The sequence below is a fragment of the Haliotis rufescens genome, unplaced genomic scaffold (assembly GCF_023055435.1).
Source record: "Haliotis rufescens isolate VD_foot unplaced genomic scaffold, xgHalRufe1.0.p SCAF_9, whole genome shotgun sequence".
NCBI lineage: Eukaryota > Metazoa > Mollusca > Gastropoda > Lepetellida > Haliotidae > Haliotis > Haliotis rufescens.
In genome coordinates, this window is record NW_025964383.1 from 14,539,728 (window position 1) to 14,558,276 (window position 18,549).

Below are 18,549 nucleotides of genomic sequence, written 5' to 3' on the forward strand. Positions count from 1 at the left end.
CATCTTCCTGAGGTAAGGGAGGTAACTGACTTTATAAACCTGCGGTGACGTCATCCTATTGTTCTCCAGTCGGGTTAAATCTCATAAACAGGGACGTTGTAATGTCCCTGGGATTTTATAGGATATTCAAGTCATATTTGCTATATAATATGTTATTATATCCCAGGGATTTTTATATACTGTCCTGGGTATTTTATTCATATATCTTCCGTTCAGATTATAACATGTAATGAAATGTAAAATCAAATGACAAATGTTTTCTTTAAATTCCCGAGGATCGAACTCGCAACGTTCATATCTGTAGCCCAGTGAGTGTTCCACAAGGCTACAGAGGTGTTGACAAGCCGCACTGCTTTTTAGAATGTCCTTTTCAAGATCCGTACGCCAGATATTTTACGCCCGTTTCCTAAGGTTCATGGAAAGTATGTTCGAAACATTGAAATGTTGATAAATGTTGTTTTAAGTTTCTATTTTCGGTTCATAAGTTAGATAAAACACTTCCCCTCGGGTTTTTATGATATCTAAAACCGTTATCCTTGGGATGCGTGTTTTAAATGTGATAAGAACCCTTGGACGTGCTTCGTTGTACGCTTAAAATGGGTTGAAATTTAGTTTGGGGATAATTTTAAGGTTCAAAATCGGTTTATAAGTAAGATAAAACACTTCCCCTCGGGTTGTTATGATATATAATACCCTTTCCCTCGGAAAATCCCTCGGGATTCGGGTTTTAAATATCATAACAACCCCCGGACGTGTTTTATCCTGTACATAAAAGTCCAGTTTCCAGCCTTGTCGAACTGGGCTTCAAACAAATTGGTGGCACCCTGTCGATAAGCACGATCTATCTTGTAATAAAACGGATCTTATCCCGCGAAATTCATCAAATGACATGAGAACATTGATTAAAACATGAAAAGATTTGGAAAATATCTGTCGACGCCCACTTGATGGTACACATGCTTTGCAAATCCTGCGGTCGACCGAAATCAGAAAGTTGAAATCCATGTTGTTTACGAACCGGTTCAATGACTAGTTCGTTTCACGATTTTGATTAGTCCAGCCTAGTTCAACAAGAGTGGAACATGGACTTATCAAGATTGTTATCGCCCTTGCCTCGAGAAGATGCCTCCTGTTCTACTGAGCAAGACATGTTTTCTGGTATGTGCCTCAGCAGATTACAGAGCAAGTTGATGGTCTATGTTCTAAGGCGTGCCACGTGACACCAGGAACGGTTTCAGTTTGGGAAAGGAAATTCAACTATTCAGTTCCATGTCGTCAAGAGCACAGAACAGATCGAGCATCAACATAAATGTTTCCAGTTGTGTCTCCCAACATTTCAATTCTAAAAAATCCAAATCATGTCGACACAGCCATGGTCACAAGAAAGGACGAAGGTCAAATGATACCTTTGGTGTTGAGTTTGTCATTTATGGTGGATCTGCAAAAGCAGCCTGAACCAACTACAGCCTACCCACCATCTCCATTTCAGATCTTCTCCATCACAAGGGATTCACATCTCAAATTATCATCTTTAAGGGATCTTCTTGTTAAAAATACCAGCATTCATTTATTTTTGTTTTTTAAAGGAAATTGAATTGATTAATACTTTTGAGTGATACTTTGTGTAAAATAATCACATTTGTACAATGTAAGAATGAATAAGTAACTGAGATTCTGAGCGGCTTTATCCTCAAAGGGGGTAAAGTACTGCCAAATCATTGTCTGCGAAGGGTAAGATCATATCATTCAAAGTATTTTATTCCTACTTTTATTATAATCGCAGTGTATATGTAAAACAGTTTGGTCCGTTTTCAACTTGTGTTGTTGAGTAATAGTTTACTCTTTTAAATGTTCTCAAACGAGTTTAAAAAAAAATATAAATGTGATATATTGCTAGTTATTGTACTGTCTCTCGTTGACTGATTTTATAATACTATTATTAATGTATTACCCTTTTCTGGTCACGGCATGGCTATCAAATACTGCCGATGCGGCTTTCAATTTGTAACCAATTCTTGACACGTCACTCGTGGATACGGGCGCTAACGCTTCTTGTTCAGACACTTATACAGTTTAATTTGAAGAAAATTTAACTGATGTCACGTACTGCACCTCTAAAGACGCGTACCACTCTGGACGTTTTAATAGTGAGTGAGTGAGTTGGGGTTTAACGCCGCTTTTAACAGTATTCCAGTTATATCGCGGCGTGTCAGCTTTGTCACCCGAAGTGATGCAGTTCTCAGACGTTTACCACTTCGGTGAAACCCACGAGCACGGGTATGGTGCTGACAAACCTAGAAACATAATCGGGGCGAACCGAGATTCGAACCTACAATCATAGGTTTCTGGCGTGACCAAGGGACGCAACTCTGCACAGCGAATCGCGGCGCCTTAGACGACTGGGCCACCCGTGCCCCCCGGACGTTTTAATAAGAAGGTTGGGTAGCGTAGTGGTTAAAGTATTCGCTGAACACGCCAAAGGCCCAGGTTCGATTCCACACATGGGTACAACGTGTGAAGCCCATTTCTGGTATCGCCCGCCGTGATATTGTTGGAATATTGTTAGAACCGGCGTAAAACCATGCACACTCACCCTTTTATTCCTAACACGTGTACAGGCTAAGACATAAACCAGCAGTTGTTGTATCGATACCCAAGACATCCCAGAAACCGCAATTCGCAGTGCAGTGTTAAGCTCCTAAGTCATCTAAATTGGCCACGATATTTGATTATCCTTGTTGGCAAATCGATACGTTATTATAACAATAGCAACGATATATAGCAACGACTTAGCAATTAAATATATCGGGAACATATAGCAATCTGATCAGTCATGATTATGTACAGAACATTTAAGACTTTATTAGAGCCAGAAAAATATCTATCAGTTTTAACAAATAGTCACCTAAGAAATGTATATGTTAAATACAGACTTGGCTTGTCAAAACTTATGATTAATTATGGACGGAATATATCACTTGAAAGAATACAAAGAATTTGTCCATTCTGTAACTCTGCTATAGAAGACGAAATACATTTTACCTTTGAATGTCCTTATTATGCAGAATTACGTATTAAATATATACCAGAATATTTCTTATCTAAGACGAGTAGAATAAGGTTTGTTTTTATTTTGTCATCGAATGATGCCAATGTAATGTTTAAACTGTCTTTATTTGTAAAACATGGGATGGAACTACGAAATAACATGTTGAGCGGAAATTCAGAATTTTAATTACCTTACCCTAGAAAGTCCTCATGATTATCACCGATTGTTAAATGCATGTTATAGTTTTATAATTTTTGTTGTATCTCCCAATCTGTAAATTCTCACCCACTGTATTTATCTGAACTTGTATATGGGCCGATGGCCTTTGATACAATAAACGTCTTTGACTCTTTGACTCTATAGCAATCTGATCAGTCAGTGTTGTGTTATTCACCATACCACATGGGTTTCACCAAGTGGAAAACGTCTAAGATCTGTGTCACCTCGGATTTCCTCCCACACGCCGTGATATAACTCAGTACTGGAATTCAATTCAATTTTGCATAAATTGCCAACGCCTAGAGCATGCCTCTAACTGCTCTTATTTACAGTAGGCCACTTGCTATCCATTTCGTTCCTGATATCGAACCCTCAAAGTTTGATCTGACATCTGCTACCAAGATGAAATTCCCCTACAGGTGACATCTCATGATCAAAACGGCCGGCCTTTATTCCATGATATGTGACAGATTATTGATTTGAGCTGACAACACAATGCATTACTTCAAAGGGGTCTAAACAATTTGTTTTTGTCTGGTTTGAAAAAAAGGAACATTCTCATGTCAATTACATAAAATATATTCAGGATGTTTGAAATGGTCCCTACAGCAATATACCATGCGAAGAATATCCGTGTCGACAAGGTAGCTGTATCATATTCGTAGCAAGCTAACTGGTTAGAGTGTTTACAATTTAACCTGGAATGATGTGTATAGAGACGGAATCGTAAAAAAGAAGTATAGACTCTTGGAGGAGGTGGAATATTTCAACGAGTACTCTTATCTATTGATGCTGGAACCTATACCAAAGACGACCCTGACCTCGTGTGAACAGCAGGGCGTGCTCCATTGTTTGGATGAGGAAGCCAATAGGTCTGGTTATATTTTCTGTGACATAAACATCTGACCATCGTGTACATCACAGCTGACCAACACCACAGAATAGCATGAGGCGGCTGACATTTCGGATGATCAAGACTATTGTGTTCTGTATGTGGTTGCTTTTTTTATACACCACCAGATCATTGGTACAAATTGTCGACAACCAATATTTAAGTGACACAGGTGGTCAAATCACAGGACATTCATCTGGAATACACTACTTCAAAGGTGAGAATGACATCAGAGTTGAACAGCGTGTCATTCAAGACTATTTGAAAACATCACTAAATTCACATGATAAATTAGATGCAGTGGTAAATATTGTTGAGAAGAAAAGCAGCATGCACGCTGTTGCAATGAGGAGGTATGTGAATGACACAACAACAGAGCACAACAGGAAGGGAGACTTACCGATCCTTGGAACCAGGCAGCAAAAGGAGGTGCGAAACAGACAGAAACAGGTGCACCCGGACAAGACAGAAGAGCAACGTGGACAACAGATCCACGACACACAGAGTGTGGAGTATTACGTGGAGGAATATGGAGGGGAGGACAGTAATGTAACCTATCCACCGTTTGTGGAGCACAGTCCGGAGAATGGTCCAGGTAAGACAGAGGACGTAAGCTGATCTGTTCGTTGTAAGTCAGACGCTGTCCTGTTATTGATGCACGATACACATGTTCCTTACATACGTGCGTAAACAGCGTACTTGCGATTAATTATAATGATATTTCTTGCTTTTCAAACATATTTTTACAAAATATATGAAAAACCTGCAAATAATAAAATATATGTATAAAACATCAACAACAATCTCGATCTTCAGCTGATGCCACACAAACACATTAAAAGACAAAATAGTGGTGAAAATTGTATGGATGCCTCAGCCATTACACCCGGTGTTGCTGAAAGGCGATAACGACGCAGCATACACAACACTAAGTGAGCTGTGTGTTGCTAAGAAGGATAATTTCGATTTGCTACACCCAGTTAATCAATATTACAGTCCACACACTTCGTGTAACGAACGCCGCCAACATGTACTCTTCAGGCATATATTATTTATCTAAGACGTTTTACATCCTTTATATATTTCAGCTGACAGTCTATTTTATGTATAACTGCATAGTTCCACATGTGGTTGGTTTCACCTCACTGTGCAGGTAGCTTGTATGTGTTGGGGCTATGTCAGACGTGGCGTATCTGTGAGCCGATCGAAGACCTAACTGTTGAGCTAAACTGAAAACAGCTCCCTACCCACCTCGCACTGATGAATAATGTATGATTGGCTTGAAAAATTAACGTGACTGATAATAGTTTACTACATTTGAGTGATCACTCATCAATGTCATATTGCCCTAAAATAGAGATTGTCATCTTTCAACATGGCTAATATTCCCATTAAAACAAGGCCGACGTAACCCTGCTTATCAATGCTACATATTTATTTAGAGTTAAGAGCTGGGCTATTGATGTATTACTAATGGTATTATATGCTTAGATATCGATATATGTGTCAGCATTTCCACATGAAATATTTATCTCTGTGTGGCCCATACAAATGAAATATTATATACATATAAATCAATCATTTATGGAAACGACGAAGAAAATACAATTGATAAAATACGTCTATTAAAACAACAACAAAAAACTGAAGACAACGTCAAGTAAGCGTTTTTTTTGGTAAGGTGGGTTTCATTAAAGCTGCATTTTTTTGTTTATGCATGACTTAATATTCGGTTCCTAATTGTGCCTGCCTTCCTAGGAGAATGGGGAGCTGTTTACAATTACAAGCACACAAAAGAGGAGGAGGGGGAATATAAAGAGGGGAAGAAGAGAAATGGCTTTAACCAACTGGTGAGCGACCGGATCTCCGTACATCGGCGTCTGCCAGACAGTAGGCTGGAAGAGTATGTATGTATGTGAGGCCTGACAACACTTGACAACCTACTCCAACTTAATGAATTACGTCACGTTTCAAACTTGTTCTAAAATTCACAACTTGTACTTACCCGTGAGGTAAGGCTTGCTGTAAGAGGCGACTATGCTGTGCCGGCGTAAGGAACCGACCATTGATATTCTGAGCTGGGGAATGTTGACATTGTTGCAAGGTGTTTTTAAAAAAAAAAGGCTCGTAGTTTGAAAAAAAAATATCGGGTTTTGTAGCTGAAAAAATAAGTTATCTCGGTACAAAGTCCTAGCCCCTCCCCCACCTAAGACTAACAAATGGTCGGTCACTACGAGTCGAACAATGGGATTGAATGTTCAAGCTCGCTCACTTGGTTGATGCGTATTTCGTATTCCAATTGGGTCAATCGATGCTCAATCAATCACTGGATTGTCTGGTCCACACTCGATTATTTACAAACCGCCGTCATATAACTGGAATGCTGCTGCATGCGGTGTTAAACAACAAACAAACACACAAGTAAACACACAAACAACTTGTTCCAAACATTTTATACGATCAAGCTAATGTAAGTGATGCAATGGCATTTGATTAGCTGTCTACAATAGGTTTTTGCGTTTATACTTACATAAACTTAAAACAACTTGACTACGCCCACTGACGGACTTGGTGACCCAACTTCAGTGACATTAAATTCAACATTATCAATTTTTTTAAGGTTGCAGTCTTCTGAGAGATAGACCAGGATGTATCGTAATTGTCATAACATTATTTCGGAACCTTCGGAATAATATGTATTCATTAATATTAAAGCACACTATTGATTATGTATCATAGATGCAAGTCACGTGTGTATCCAGACAATCTGCCCAAGGCCAGCATCATCATCTGCTTCCATAACGAGGCTTGGTCAACTCTCCTCAGATCCGTCCACAGCGTCCTTGACCGCTCCCCTGAACACCTGATAAGGGAGATAATTCTCGTTGATGACGCCTCTACTCAAGGTACATGTACCAGAAAACAAAATGGGAGTAGCCTCACGAGATTGTTTGGTAGTGGTTATACTTGTAGTTAAATGTATATGGTATGCCAGGAGAACATTTCTGTGTCCCTTATGTGACCATCGATCTCATAATGAGTTGTGTGTCATAATACAGTTTTAAATTTAAGTTGCTTGTAAAGGAATCATCGAAGATCTTGTATCGATGTGTTCCATAGTGAATGTCCAACATACACTTTCACCTTTCATCTGTTACAGCATCAATCAGTTGTGAAGGCGACGTATTTGCCCAAAAGCATCAAATTGTTGCCATTCCATTTTCTCAATACTTAAAATTTGAATAGACCCTTACTTAATGGAGTTACTGTCAACGACGTTTTTCTCCTGATTCTGCTATTTCATTCAGACCATCTCATGGCGCCACTGATAAAGTACATGTCAGAACTTAGGAAGGTGAAGATTGTGAGACACAAGAAGCACCAGGGTCTAATCAGAGCGAGACTGACTGGATATGAAATAGCAGCTGGTCCAGTGCTTGTGTTCCTCGACTCGCATATCGAGTGTTTTCCAGGTATATCTTTTCCTTTCAAAACAACATTCAATGTCATTTAAAAAAACCTTCTTTCAACTCTATCAAGAACATAGTGATGTGTGTGTTGGGTGTTTGACCCCGCACTCATCCACGGTGGCCTGTCAATAATAGTCTGGATCAGACGATATCCTGACTATGTGAGCAGCGATCACGCCTGCAAGCAAGTCACCGAGCCTGACAACCCGATCGATCCATAAGGTCGCCTCTTAAGACACTGGGGATGAATTCTAACCCGAAACTCCCCTCGGGTAACGATTTGTAACGAAGTGAACGTGAGCAAATTATCAGAAGACATGAACCCTGCATCTTCTCAAATGACGGACATGATTTATTCTTACAAGATGCATAAGATCTCATGATATTCTTTATGTACAGACAGTTCCATTTATTGCCATTTGTTTATTTTTTTACACATCAGGGCAGGTACACCTGCAGTTACAAAGTACATCTTCATAAAAAATAGTATTTATATGCACATAAGCATTAATTAAGCACCATACACATTTTCGGATATGTGCTGCATACAAAAATGACTGTTGTGATTTATTGTTGGGGTACAATAGGTCTTCAGCAACCCATGCTTGCCGTAAGAGGCGACTATGCTTGTCGTAAGAGGCGACTAACGGGATCGGGTGGTCAGGCTCGCTGACTTGGTTGATGCATGTCATCGATCCCAAATGCGTGGATTGATGCTATGATATCAATCACTGGTCGGTCCAGATTATTTACAGACCGCCGTCATATAGCTGGAATTTTGCTGAATGCGGCGTTTAATAACAAACAAACCAACAAACCAACCTGACGTTTATCAATTGATTTACTGGTCCAGATTCGATCACTTACAGAGTGCCGTCATACAGCTAACATACACATAAACAAAGCATGAATACTAAATACCGTACACAATGATTAATACTCCATGTTGTTATCAGTAACGTTGTACGATTTCTTACTTACTCACCAACTTCTGGGATGCCAATCAAACAATTATAATTTTATTTCTTTTAGGGTGGCTAGAACCACTGCTTAATCGTATTCTCCAGAATCCAAAGAATGTGCCCTTCCCTATGATAGACGACATTGGTTATGAAACCTTTAATACCTTTATCATCAAGACCACCAGACGTTTAGGAATGTTTGTATGGAAACGATTCATCTTCAACTGGGGGTATGTCGACAAAGCAAGGATGAGTCAGTTGAAAACACCCACGGATGCTATCAGGTAAGTTTTGTGTCACAATGTGTAGAGTGTTCAAGTTGTATTTGAATCATTGTAAATAAAGCGACAAAACCCTTTCCAAATCCAATAGAAGTCTCAACATAAAACAGAGTCAAATAATAATGATACCAGGTGTTCGCGAAATGGTGAGTGTATCCTGTTCCACCGGTGGCACCCGTCACAAACACATGCAAAGGCAAGTCAATTGTTCACCTGAAAAAACACCGGGACATATGGTGGTCAAAATAGGGAAATCCATCGGGCATCATTTTTGCCACTAATGCGTCGAATTTAAAAATGTCCTCCACATGTCTCCCATAAAACTTTTTGAAAGATTTACTGGGGCCTTGAATGTTGTAAACTTGGTCAAACAACTTCTGAGCAAGAGTCGTATGACGCTGTTTGACCCACTATCAATAGTGATGACACCAGGTGTTCGTGAAACACTGCATGGAAAGTCCATTGTACGATTCCGACTATATCACATGCATATGTTTATGACCCACTATCAATAGTGATGACACCAGGTGTTCGTGAAACACTGCATGTAACTAATGTGCATACGTCTATGTATAGTTGCGGAACAGCAGATACACATGCCTTCCAAAAGAAGAGTACTCCATAGTATTCTGTTTATTCTGGCATAGATTTATTTCTTCTGTAAAGAATAGAAAATGGATCTTAATATTTGTTGGAAATGAAGCCTGTGAACACCCAAAACTCATGGGTATTCCTTAGCGCCTATGTGAATACTAATACCTTGAATTCATTTGCATGTTTTCGAAATAATCTTCTCAGCAATGATCAAAATTGCAAATAAAGATTGTTTGTCCATTGACTGTTCAGTTTCATGCGCCAAATGGTGGTATCAATATTTGAACAGGTTCCACTAAGAACATTATTTCCTTCACTTCATGCCATTTTGTGCAAATAATTTTGTCAAGGAGGTGATGTAATACGTTATGACATTTTCTGTTGGTTTGCAGATCCCCTACAATGCCTGGTGGGTTGTTTGCTATAGACAAACAGTGGTTCACAACTCTGGGAACGTATGACCCGGGTCTCTTGTACTGGGGTGGAGAAAACATGGAACTTTCCTTCAAAGTACGCTGTTGTTAGCTATAGTTTGATATTAGACAGCAAGATAATACAAATAACAGATTACAGACCTGAGTGGATGTTGTCGGTCCGATACATATGAGGACCGAAATATCCGTATTTTTACATTTAGTTAAAGATCTACCGTATATTACACGTTCAATAAACTCTGCAAACAAAAGAAACGCAAGAGTGATTTTTTATGTATATTTTACATATCATATGTTTAATCAACAGATGATATGGGATTGTTCAAAATTAGCACACACCGTTGTCCGTGATCTAGGTTCCATATGGTACACATGGATCAATAGATTTTCAAGATGAAGGCAATCTGTTGTGCAATGTTCAATGGATTGAATGGCTACCATTAGAGTCCAACATCGGCCTGCATCGTCGTCCCATGGACGCAATCGGCAGTCCCGACTTGTGTACTGGGAAATGTTCACCCACCCCGCATGCAGTGCTTGTGCCAACTGTCGGAGGTTCCGTGGTTGTTGCTGACGTGCTCGCAGTCGGTGATCAAGTGCGTCCCATAAATGTTCGTTTAAATCCGGAGACCTTGAGACCTGCATCCACCATCCTCACGGAGAAGCAATAAACGTGACTCGTGACACTAAACCAAACTTGTCTCCATCGCAGTTGTGGCCATACTCTGTGACCATTGACGTCGCAGGCGAAGATGCAAGTTCGTCAAAATAACACCTCGAACTGGTCGTCTGGCGCGAATACGCTTCCTCACTATCTGGACTGATACTCTACGCAATCCTAGTATTGCCGTAGCTGTTGAGGTGTCCGATGTAGTTATTTCATGTAATGAGTGAGTGAGTTGGGTTTAACGCCGCTTTTAACATTATTCCAGTTATATCGCCGCGTGTCAGCTTAATGTTGGAGGAAAGCCCGAAGTGATGCAGGTCTCAAGACGTTTACCACTTCGGTGAAACCCACGAGCACGGGTATGGTGCTGATAAACCTAGAAACATAATCGGGGCGAACCGGGATTCGAACCCACAATCATAGGTTTCTGGCGTGCCCAAGGGACACAACTCTGCACAGCGAATCGCGGCGCCTTAGACGACTGGGCCACCCGTGCCCCCTTATTTCATGTAAATGACGCAAGCGTATGGTTGTGTTTTGGGGTAATTTTTCCATCCTTTCACCAAATTTCTGCAGTACCTCATTCTTTCCACACAAATCAATGCAAATCCATGCAGACATGTTCAATTCATTTTTGGTATTAGATGTCGGCAACTGATATTTGATAACTTTTGTGTTTTTTGTTTTTTTGCCAATTCAAAAAATCCTTTTCATAGTTACAAAAATAAATACAGTTTTCAAAACAATTTTTCATTCACTGTAATATAAACGTACGCAGACATATCTGCTGCAAGCAGAGCCCTTGGTACGATTCCGGCTGCATCATGCGCCAGTTAACAGGAACAATAAGTCACATGAGTGACCCTGCAATGATATAATAAAACATTAGTTATTATTTTCAGATATGGATGTGTAATGGAACCTTGGAAACACTTCCCTGTTCTCACGTGGGGCACGTGTTCCGCTGGGTGAATCCAATCAAGTGGAAGCAAGGCGGAAGCCCTGTTTTCACCAACGCCATGAGGGTGGCGGAAGTCTGGCTCGACGAGTACAAGTACTTGTTTTATGAAGGGAATCGTGCGCCACCGGTAAATATGATATGTTACTTGTGTTTTATGTTACGTCTGAAGGAGGCTTCATAAGTGCCCTCCTTGGTGCACTGATAATGTCATACTTCGAACTTACGTACACTATGTGTATTTGTTTGTTTCTTGTTTAACGCCGCACTCAGCAATATTCAAGCTACATGACGGCGGTCAGTAAATAATCGAGTCTGGACCAGACAATCCAGTGATTGATATCATGAGCATCGATCCATGAAATTGGGATACGAAGACCTGCATCAGCCAAATGAGCGAGCCTGACCACCCGATCCCGTTAGTCGCTTCTTACTACAAGCATAGTCGCATTTTACGGCCAGTGAGTGAGTGAGTTAAAGTTTAAGGTCACATCGGCAATATATCAGCCATATCGTGGCGAGATGAAATTGACATTTACGGTATAGGTGTGGTAGCATGGGAAGGTATCCACCATAATGCCCCTTCAGGTCAGGTCAGGTCAGGTCAGGTCGTTCACATTTTAGGCAGTAAGACTGGGGTTCGTAACATGGATGAAGTTTTTGAACGTCATGTTAAACAGTTAAATCCGTCGGGGATGAAAGACAATGTCAGACCCATGTTCTCCGAGAATTTCACGATTACCTAAATATTTTGAAGAAACAACGTTGAAACAATATAGCTCTTTGCCAGATCTGTCCTCGATCATCCTTGATCGACATGTCCATCAGACGCAACCATGACTAAAGACGTTCGCCGTCCTCCTGATCTAATTAGGAAGGACAGCAGAACAATCAATATCATCTGCTTTCATCTGGGGGTGACCCGTGAAGATCCGGGGTAGAATAGGTCTTCAGCAACCCATGCTTGCCGTAAATGGCGACTACGCTTGTCGTATGAGGCGACTAACGGGATCGGGTGGTCAGGCTCGCTGACTTGGTTGATGCATGGCATCGTATCCTAATTGCGCGGATCGATGATCATGATGATTGTCACTGGATTGTCTGGTCTAGACTCGATTATTTACAGACCGGCGTCATATCGCTGGAATATTGCTGAGTGCGGCGTTAAACAAAAACAAACCATCATCTGTGGGTAGACGTTACAAGTCGGTAATGGGTGTCCAGGGTGGACATGTCAGGCCAGATTGTACATCCCCCACCTTGTAACTAAACACTACTGTCACGGTTGTAACGTGATGCTCTCTTGTCATCTTCTTGCGGGGACATTAGCTGCATAGTTCTTTGTTTGTGTTGACCTGCACGAGCTATCACATCTTTCCATAAATGCCTTTGTATTAAATATATACGCATGTATATCACCTAGGAGTAAACATTTCTCTTTTGCAGGGTAGGAGCTATGGTGACGTTACCGACCGGAAGAGACTACGCGAAAATCTTCATTGTCACGACTTCCGCTGGTACATAGAAAATGTATACCCGGAGTGTCCTATCGTCAAGGTCTTGAACGCAGGAGAGGTTGGGACATTCTTATTAGTATTGCTAAAAGTGGCAAAGAATACTCTTTGTAATTCTGGATTAACATGCAATATGTAAACTCCATGTACGTATCACTGCTTCGAAATGGAATAGATTAACGTAACGTAGTATTGTAATTTCATTACTAGAGTAAAGTACCGGTTTTTAGCAATATTCCAGCCATATCACGGCGGATAAGGACAGAAATTCACCCATATGGGGAATAAAACCCGGATTTTTGTCATGAGGAGCAAACAAATTAACAACTAGAATGCTGCCCTCACAATTTCGTTAACGCATGAATAACATGTTAATGTCGTACATTCAAGATAACATGCAAAACACAACAGCTGCTGCAACTAAGTATACTGCTCATTGTATTTCTACAACATCTATAGGATTAATCAGATATGACCAAACATAGTAAAGTTATATCAGTTACAGTACCAACTATGTTAACCACCACCATATATATGTAACAAATACATAACGTTTAAGAAACAGTCTGCATATGATTTAAATGTAGACAAACATGGCAATCATTTGATTTAAAATATATCCTTAATGCACATGTGTTCACTCAGTAGTCCCCGGTCAAACTGTGCAGTATGGTGGAGATTCCGTATGTAAAATAAATTGTAAATATATGCCGTATAAAAGGGAAAACATCTTGAGTGAGTATAGTTTTACGCCGCTTTTATCAATATCGCGGAGGGGGACACCAGAAATGGGATTCACGCATTGTGCCGGGTCTTCAGCGTGACAAGCAAACGCTTTAACCACTAGGTTACCGTGCCCCGAAAACATTTTGATGATTGTGTTCTTAAAGGTAGCACCCATGCATGATAGGTAAACTCTTCTCCCACAGATCCGAAGCGTTTCAAACCGAACTCTGTGTGTGAGTGCGACAAGGAGGGACGGAACAAGCCTACGTCCTTGTCACGGCGGTGGACGGGAGCAGGTGCGTATAAAACCCTCTACTTGACACATCCGGAATATGCTCCCCTCCTTTCCGGGCTTGTTTCTCGACATTCAGCCTTACACTTTCCCGTTTACACGTCTGTAAGTGGATGAGTGTGTTTCGTTTTACTGCTTTCAACTATATGTCAGCCATATCATGGCATGCGTGACTAGTGAGGCAAAAAAGCCCTAGGTGTTGAAAGTGTTAGACGTTTACCACTTTGGTCAAACCCACGAACATCGGCATGGCGTATGGTGCAGAGAAACTTGAAACATAATCACTGCGAATCTGGATTTCAAACCCATGGTAATAGGTTCCTGGTATGCATAAGGAACGCAACTATGCACAGCGTGGTGTTGCGCCTTAGATTTGTGGGCCACGTCAACTTATATTTTAAAATAAAAAAGAACAAAGTTCCCTAAGTTGTAATGTGTAGTCCCATGGATTGTATGACGATTTGTATTCTGACGAGGTACCCATAGTGCATACATATTTGATATGAGTGAGTTGGGTGTAACGGCGCTTTTAACAGTATTCCAGTTATATCACGGCGTTTCAGCTAAAGGTGGAAGGAAAGCCCACAATGATGTAGGTCAAAGACGTTTACCACTTTGGTGAAACCCACGAGCATGGTTTATGGTGCTGACAATCCTATAGAAACATAATCGGGGTTAGCCGGGATACGCACCTACCTTCATAGTTATGGCGTGCCTAAGGGACGCAACTCTGCACATCTAATTGCGGTGCCTTGGACGACTGGGCCAGCGGTGCCCACTATTTGATATGAAAAGGGAGGTAATTAAATTTAATATCCAATGCAGCCATATTAAGTATGGCAAATAAAGTATGGCAACAGTTGGCTTGCTTCAAGTCCAATGTCATAAATGTCACCGGTACATCTCAACATTTCCTGTATTCAAGTGATTGATGAACGAATAACGTTGTGTGCATGGTATATGTTGCAATTTATCACTCTAGCTATCTGCTGACATATTATATATATGAAGAAATTGTTGCATGAATAGATATTTGATTCATATTTTTGTTTCAGTATTGGCAGTTATACCCGGTTGGGGTTGTAGAGGGTCACATTAACCGACGACTGTGTGTCAGGGGAGGGAAGATCAGTGATTACCGTTGCTTAAAGGATGATCTGCTCAACTGGACGTACACAGAGGTGTGAGCCTACTTTCGCCGAACAATCATATGAATGGGCAGCCTCTGATTTGTATAACAATATATTCCTTGCCAATATACAATAGAATATTCGGTAAATAGTGGCTGTATGGTCACACGAGTGACCTTTCCTACCTTTGTGCCTCTGAAAGTGTGCCAAGAAGTGTTTCTCTTCAGCAAAATACTTAATTATCCTGTGACGCCACAACGCTCATTCAATACAAAAGCATCAGTAGACACATGGACAATCATTCAACTGATTACTATCGGTATATGTTAAAGAAATTTGTCAAGACATAAGTCATCTCGAAATGATACTCAACTCCAACTTAACTCTCAAATGGATTCGTATTTTCTTATCTCCAGGTACCTAAGTCACCTTCTGATAACGACAGTTGCCTGTACATACTGTGCATCGCGAAAATATGCACATTACACTCAGGACCTGATTTTTAGTGCTTTATTTTCAGGACAGAAGCCTTCACTTGAGAAACTCGGACAAATGTTTGACAGCTGGTGACAATTCAACCCTTTTTGTGAAGACGTGCGACGGGACTACGAAACAAAGATGGATGTTTGAGAAATCTAAATTTCAGCTTCATAAAACCTAAAATGTTGGCAATTGCAAATATGTAACTACATGATGATTTTTTTAAGTGTGATTGTTGTGTATTATTATGTATGTTAAGCCGTTTGTTTAAGAAATTAAATATGTGCAGACATTATCAGATCTTGTTTCTATTGGATGAAAAGTCAGGCCAACGAATTATTGGCCTCCGATCACTCGGACTTAGGGTTCTATCTAATTTTTCAATCTTAATATGTCTTTGACACTGTGGGGCCGGATGACGCTTAGATATATGGTATTTGGACAGTTGAAACATGCTTTTTGCTTTTGAAACACAAAAATAATAGCAAATTTAATATTGACTAATGAAAGATTTTTTAAAAGTAGTTTTAAGTTCGTTTTTGAAGGAACAGGATACACCCCGAATTGCAATAGTTTTTAGCCGAAACGTTCATGTTTTATCACTTGTCTTTGACGTCGAATATGGAAGCATAGTCGCATTTACTGCCATATTTTGTCTCACTCAATGTGGCCATTATTGAGATTATTGAGATGTAAAATGGAAAATGTACGCCAGTCAAGTTGACATTTTCATTTGGTGAGTGAATCGATATTTACTGTGAAGTTTACACGATACACACTGGATCCGAAGCTGGTCACAGACTGTGATACTGACGTACTATGCTGTACACTCTAAATCACTTAAGCACTGAAAGTCGACTTCCACATTCCTGAGAAACCCCATGGGAGTTCCCACTCACGAATAAATACAGAACCTTTGCTTCTATTCATTTTAATATTAATCTAGAAGTCAGGGCGTTTGGTTGAGCGTGAATATGTTCACCCTGAACAATTGGTCTCATGTAATCGATATACCAGGAGTTTTATTCCTGTGGAACAATATACCCGAAGGGAAAGTCCACAGGCACACTATTGGTACTTGTATTTCGATTCAATCAGAACAAGCGTTCAGGGGGAACATATTTACGTTCACCTTTGCATACATTGGATTTCACTGCATGCCCGAATATACTCGTTGCTACCAACCATGGTGAACAACAATGCAAACCCAACCTATCGACTCGATCCTAGCATACACTTCTTGTGACAGTCAACCACATTCTACAGCAATTTACGAAATTACTTCAGCACCAAATCGTCACATCGTTATGGTCACCTTCACATGATCGGTCAATTGATCAATGATGATTAACACCTACAATCACTCCATGCCAAGGTCATTGGTAACTTCTGAAATCTTAACCGTCACGTTGATCGCGTCGGCCATTTTGACGTCTTGCACAAGAAGTAAAACGTATTTTGCGACACACTATCACTGGGACGTATTTACTCATCTAATGATATTATTCTAATCTATGTATTGTAATGAAACTACAAAGGATGTAACTGAAGGACGTTTTGAGCATACATCCACTTATGTCACTTCTCTTTTGTTGAAAAAATAAATATCCAAACAACACAGTTGGTTGTTGTATGGCTGTCAGTGTAAATGTGAGGTCAAGCATACCAAATAGAAGAATTACTGTGTTTTCATTCTTCGTGGTTCTAAATAAAAAGATTGTGTGAGTGACGGGTGCTACCGATAGAGCAGGACACGCTTTCCATCTTTCACAAACGATTGGTGACATCACTAATTTTCAGTGAACCATTTATAATATGTTTACCTATTACACATAGTGGAATCTTTCTCGTCTGGTGATAGAGACTGCTTATTCTCTGACGTTGACTTTTTATATTTTCACTTAGTGTGAGTTGAATCAATATGTTAACCCAGAAATCGGTACGTCAAAGAATTTAGTGTGAAGCCAATAAAACAACCAACACATGGTTTACAATCAACAAATGTATTACAAAATTCACCAGGTTAACAAATCAACACTATTACTGTACAGCAATTACAATGGTAGTACAATATTCAATAACAGTATGCAATATGACGACAGTGGTCAGTATCAAATACAAAAATACAGTGGTGATAGCAAACGTCAGTGATCATGACATGTTCACCAAGAGACGACAGTAGTCAAGGTGTTCCGAGAATAGCCGAGAATCTTGGACGATGAGTGACCTTTCACACGAAAGCTGGTCTTGATGTAGTGCAATGTGTGAGAGACACGAGAGGCACGCTCTTGTCTTCTTCTCTACAGTCTAACTCGATTCTGGCAACTTCCACACAGTGCTATCACATCACAGAATATCCCACATGTTTCTCTGTCGCTCTATCTCAGTCCACGGTATTCTGGACGTTTACACATCTAGCACCTAAATATAGTAATTTCCTTACCACTGCTTACACTATATAGTACTACAGACCTGACATGTACCACTAATCATTGTCCAAATACAATGCAATGAGCTTTCATCGAATCTCAACAGAAACAATGCAATAGTGTTACAACCATTGTTTAACTCTAAAATACACTAAAGTCTTTCATATAACAGGGTTTACAGAAGTATGAATATTCATGAACGTGAGGACCAAACGGTGGGTGAAAGTGGTAAGCTCCGACGTGATAAAGCTTGACCCTCACTCTAACAAGATTCATATCCCAATGAATTCACACACGATGTAGTAGGGGTGTACTTGCACGAATGCCGCCGGTCATATGTGGAAATGAAAAAAAGGGACGAAACTACTACATTTTGATATTTGACTTGAAGCTACCAATGGTTACATATACATTACGTTCAAGCGGTAGCTGCTACTTATTTGCCAAGATTG

General features: G+C 40.2%; 1 protein-coding gene across 1 annotated transcript; it reads left to right on the forward strand.

Annotated features, from left to right (window-relative positions):
• Positions 1–2,325: 2,325 nt before the first annotated feature.
• Positions 2,326–16,098, forward strand: LOC124150240 (polypeptide N-acetylgalactosaminyltransferase 1-like). The gene is made up of 11 exons (XM_046522201.2): positions 2,326–4,755; positions 5,919–6,063; positions 6,900–7,066; positions 7,469–7,633; positions 8,663–8,876; positions 9,860–9,977; positions 11,471–11,656; positions 12,973–13,101; positions 13,970–14,062; positions 15,114–15,239; positions 15,709–16,098. Exons 1-11 carry the CDS (start codon positions 4,215–4,217, stop codon positions 15,847–15,849), a joined length of 2,025 nt encoding a protein of 674 aa, XP_046378157.2. The 5' UTR covers positions 2,326–4,214; the 3' UTR covers positions 15,850–16,098.
• The last annotated feature ends 2,451 nt before the right edge of the window (positions 16,099–18,549 follow it).

What these genes read in the sequence shown, in the direction of transcription:
- LOC124150240 (XM_046522201.2), top strand. Translation starts at nt 4,215, where the DNA reads ATGAGGCGGCTGACATTTCGGATGATCAAGACTATTGTGTTCTGTATG. An exon ending in AAGGGAATCGTGCGCCACCG is followed by an intron (nt 11,657 to 12,972) that starts GTAAATATGATA and finishes TCTCTTTTGCAG; the next exon opens with GGTAGGAGCTATGGTGACGT. An exon ending in ACGGCGGTGGACGGGAGCAG is followed by an intron (nt 14,063 to 15,113) that starts GTGCGTATAAAA and finishes TTTTTGTTTCAG; the next exon opens with TATTGGCAGTTATACCCGGT.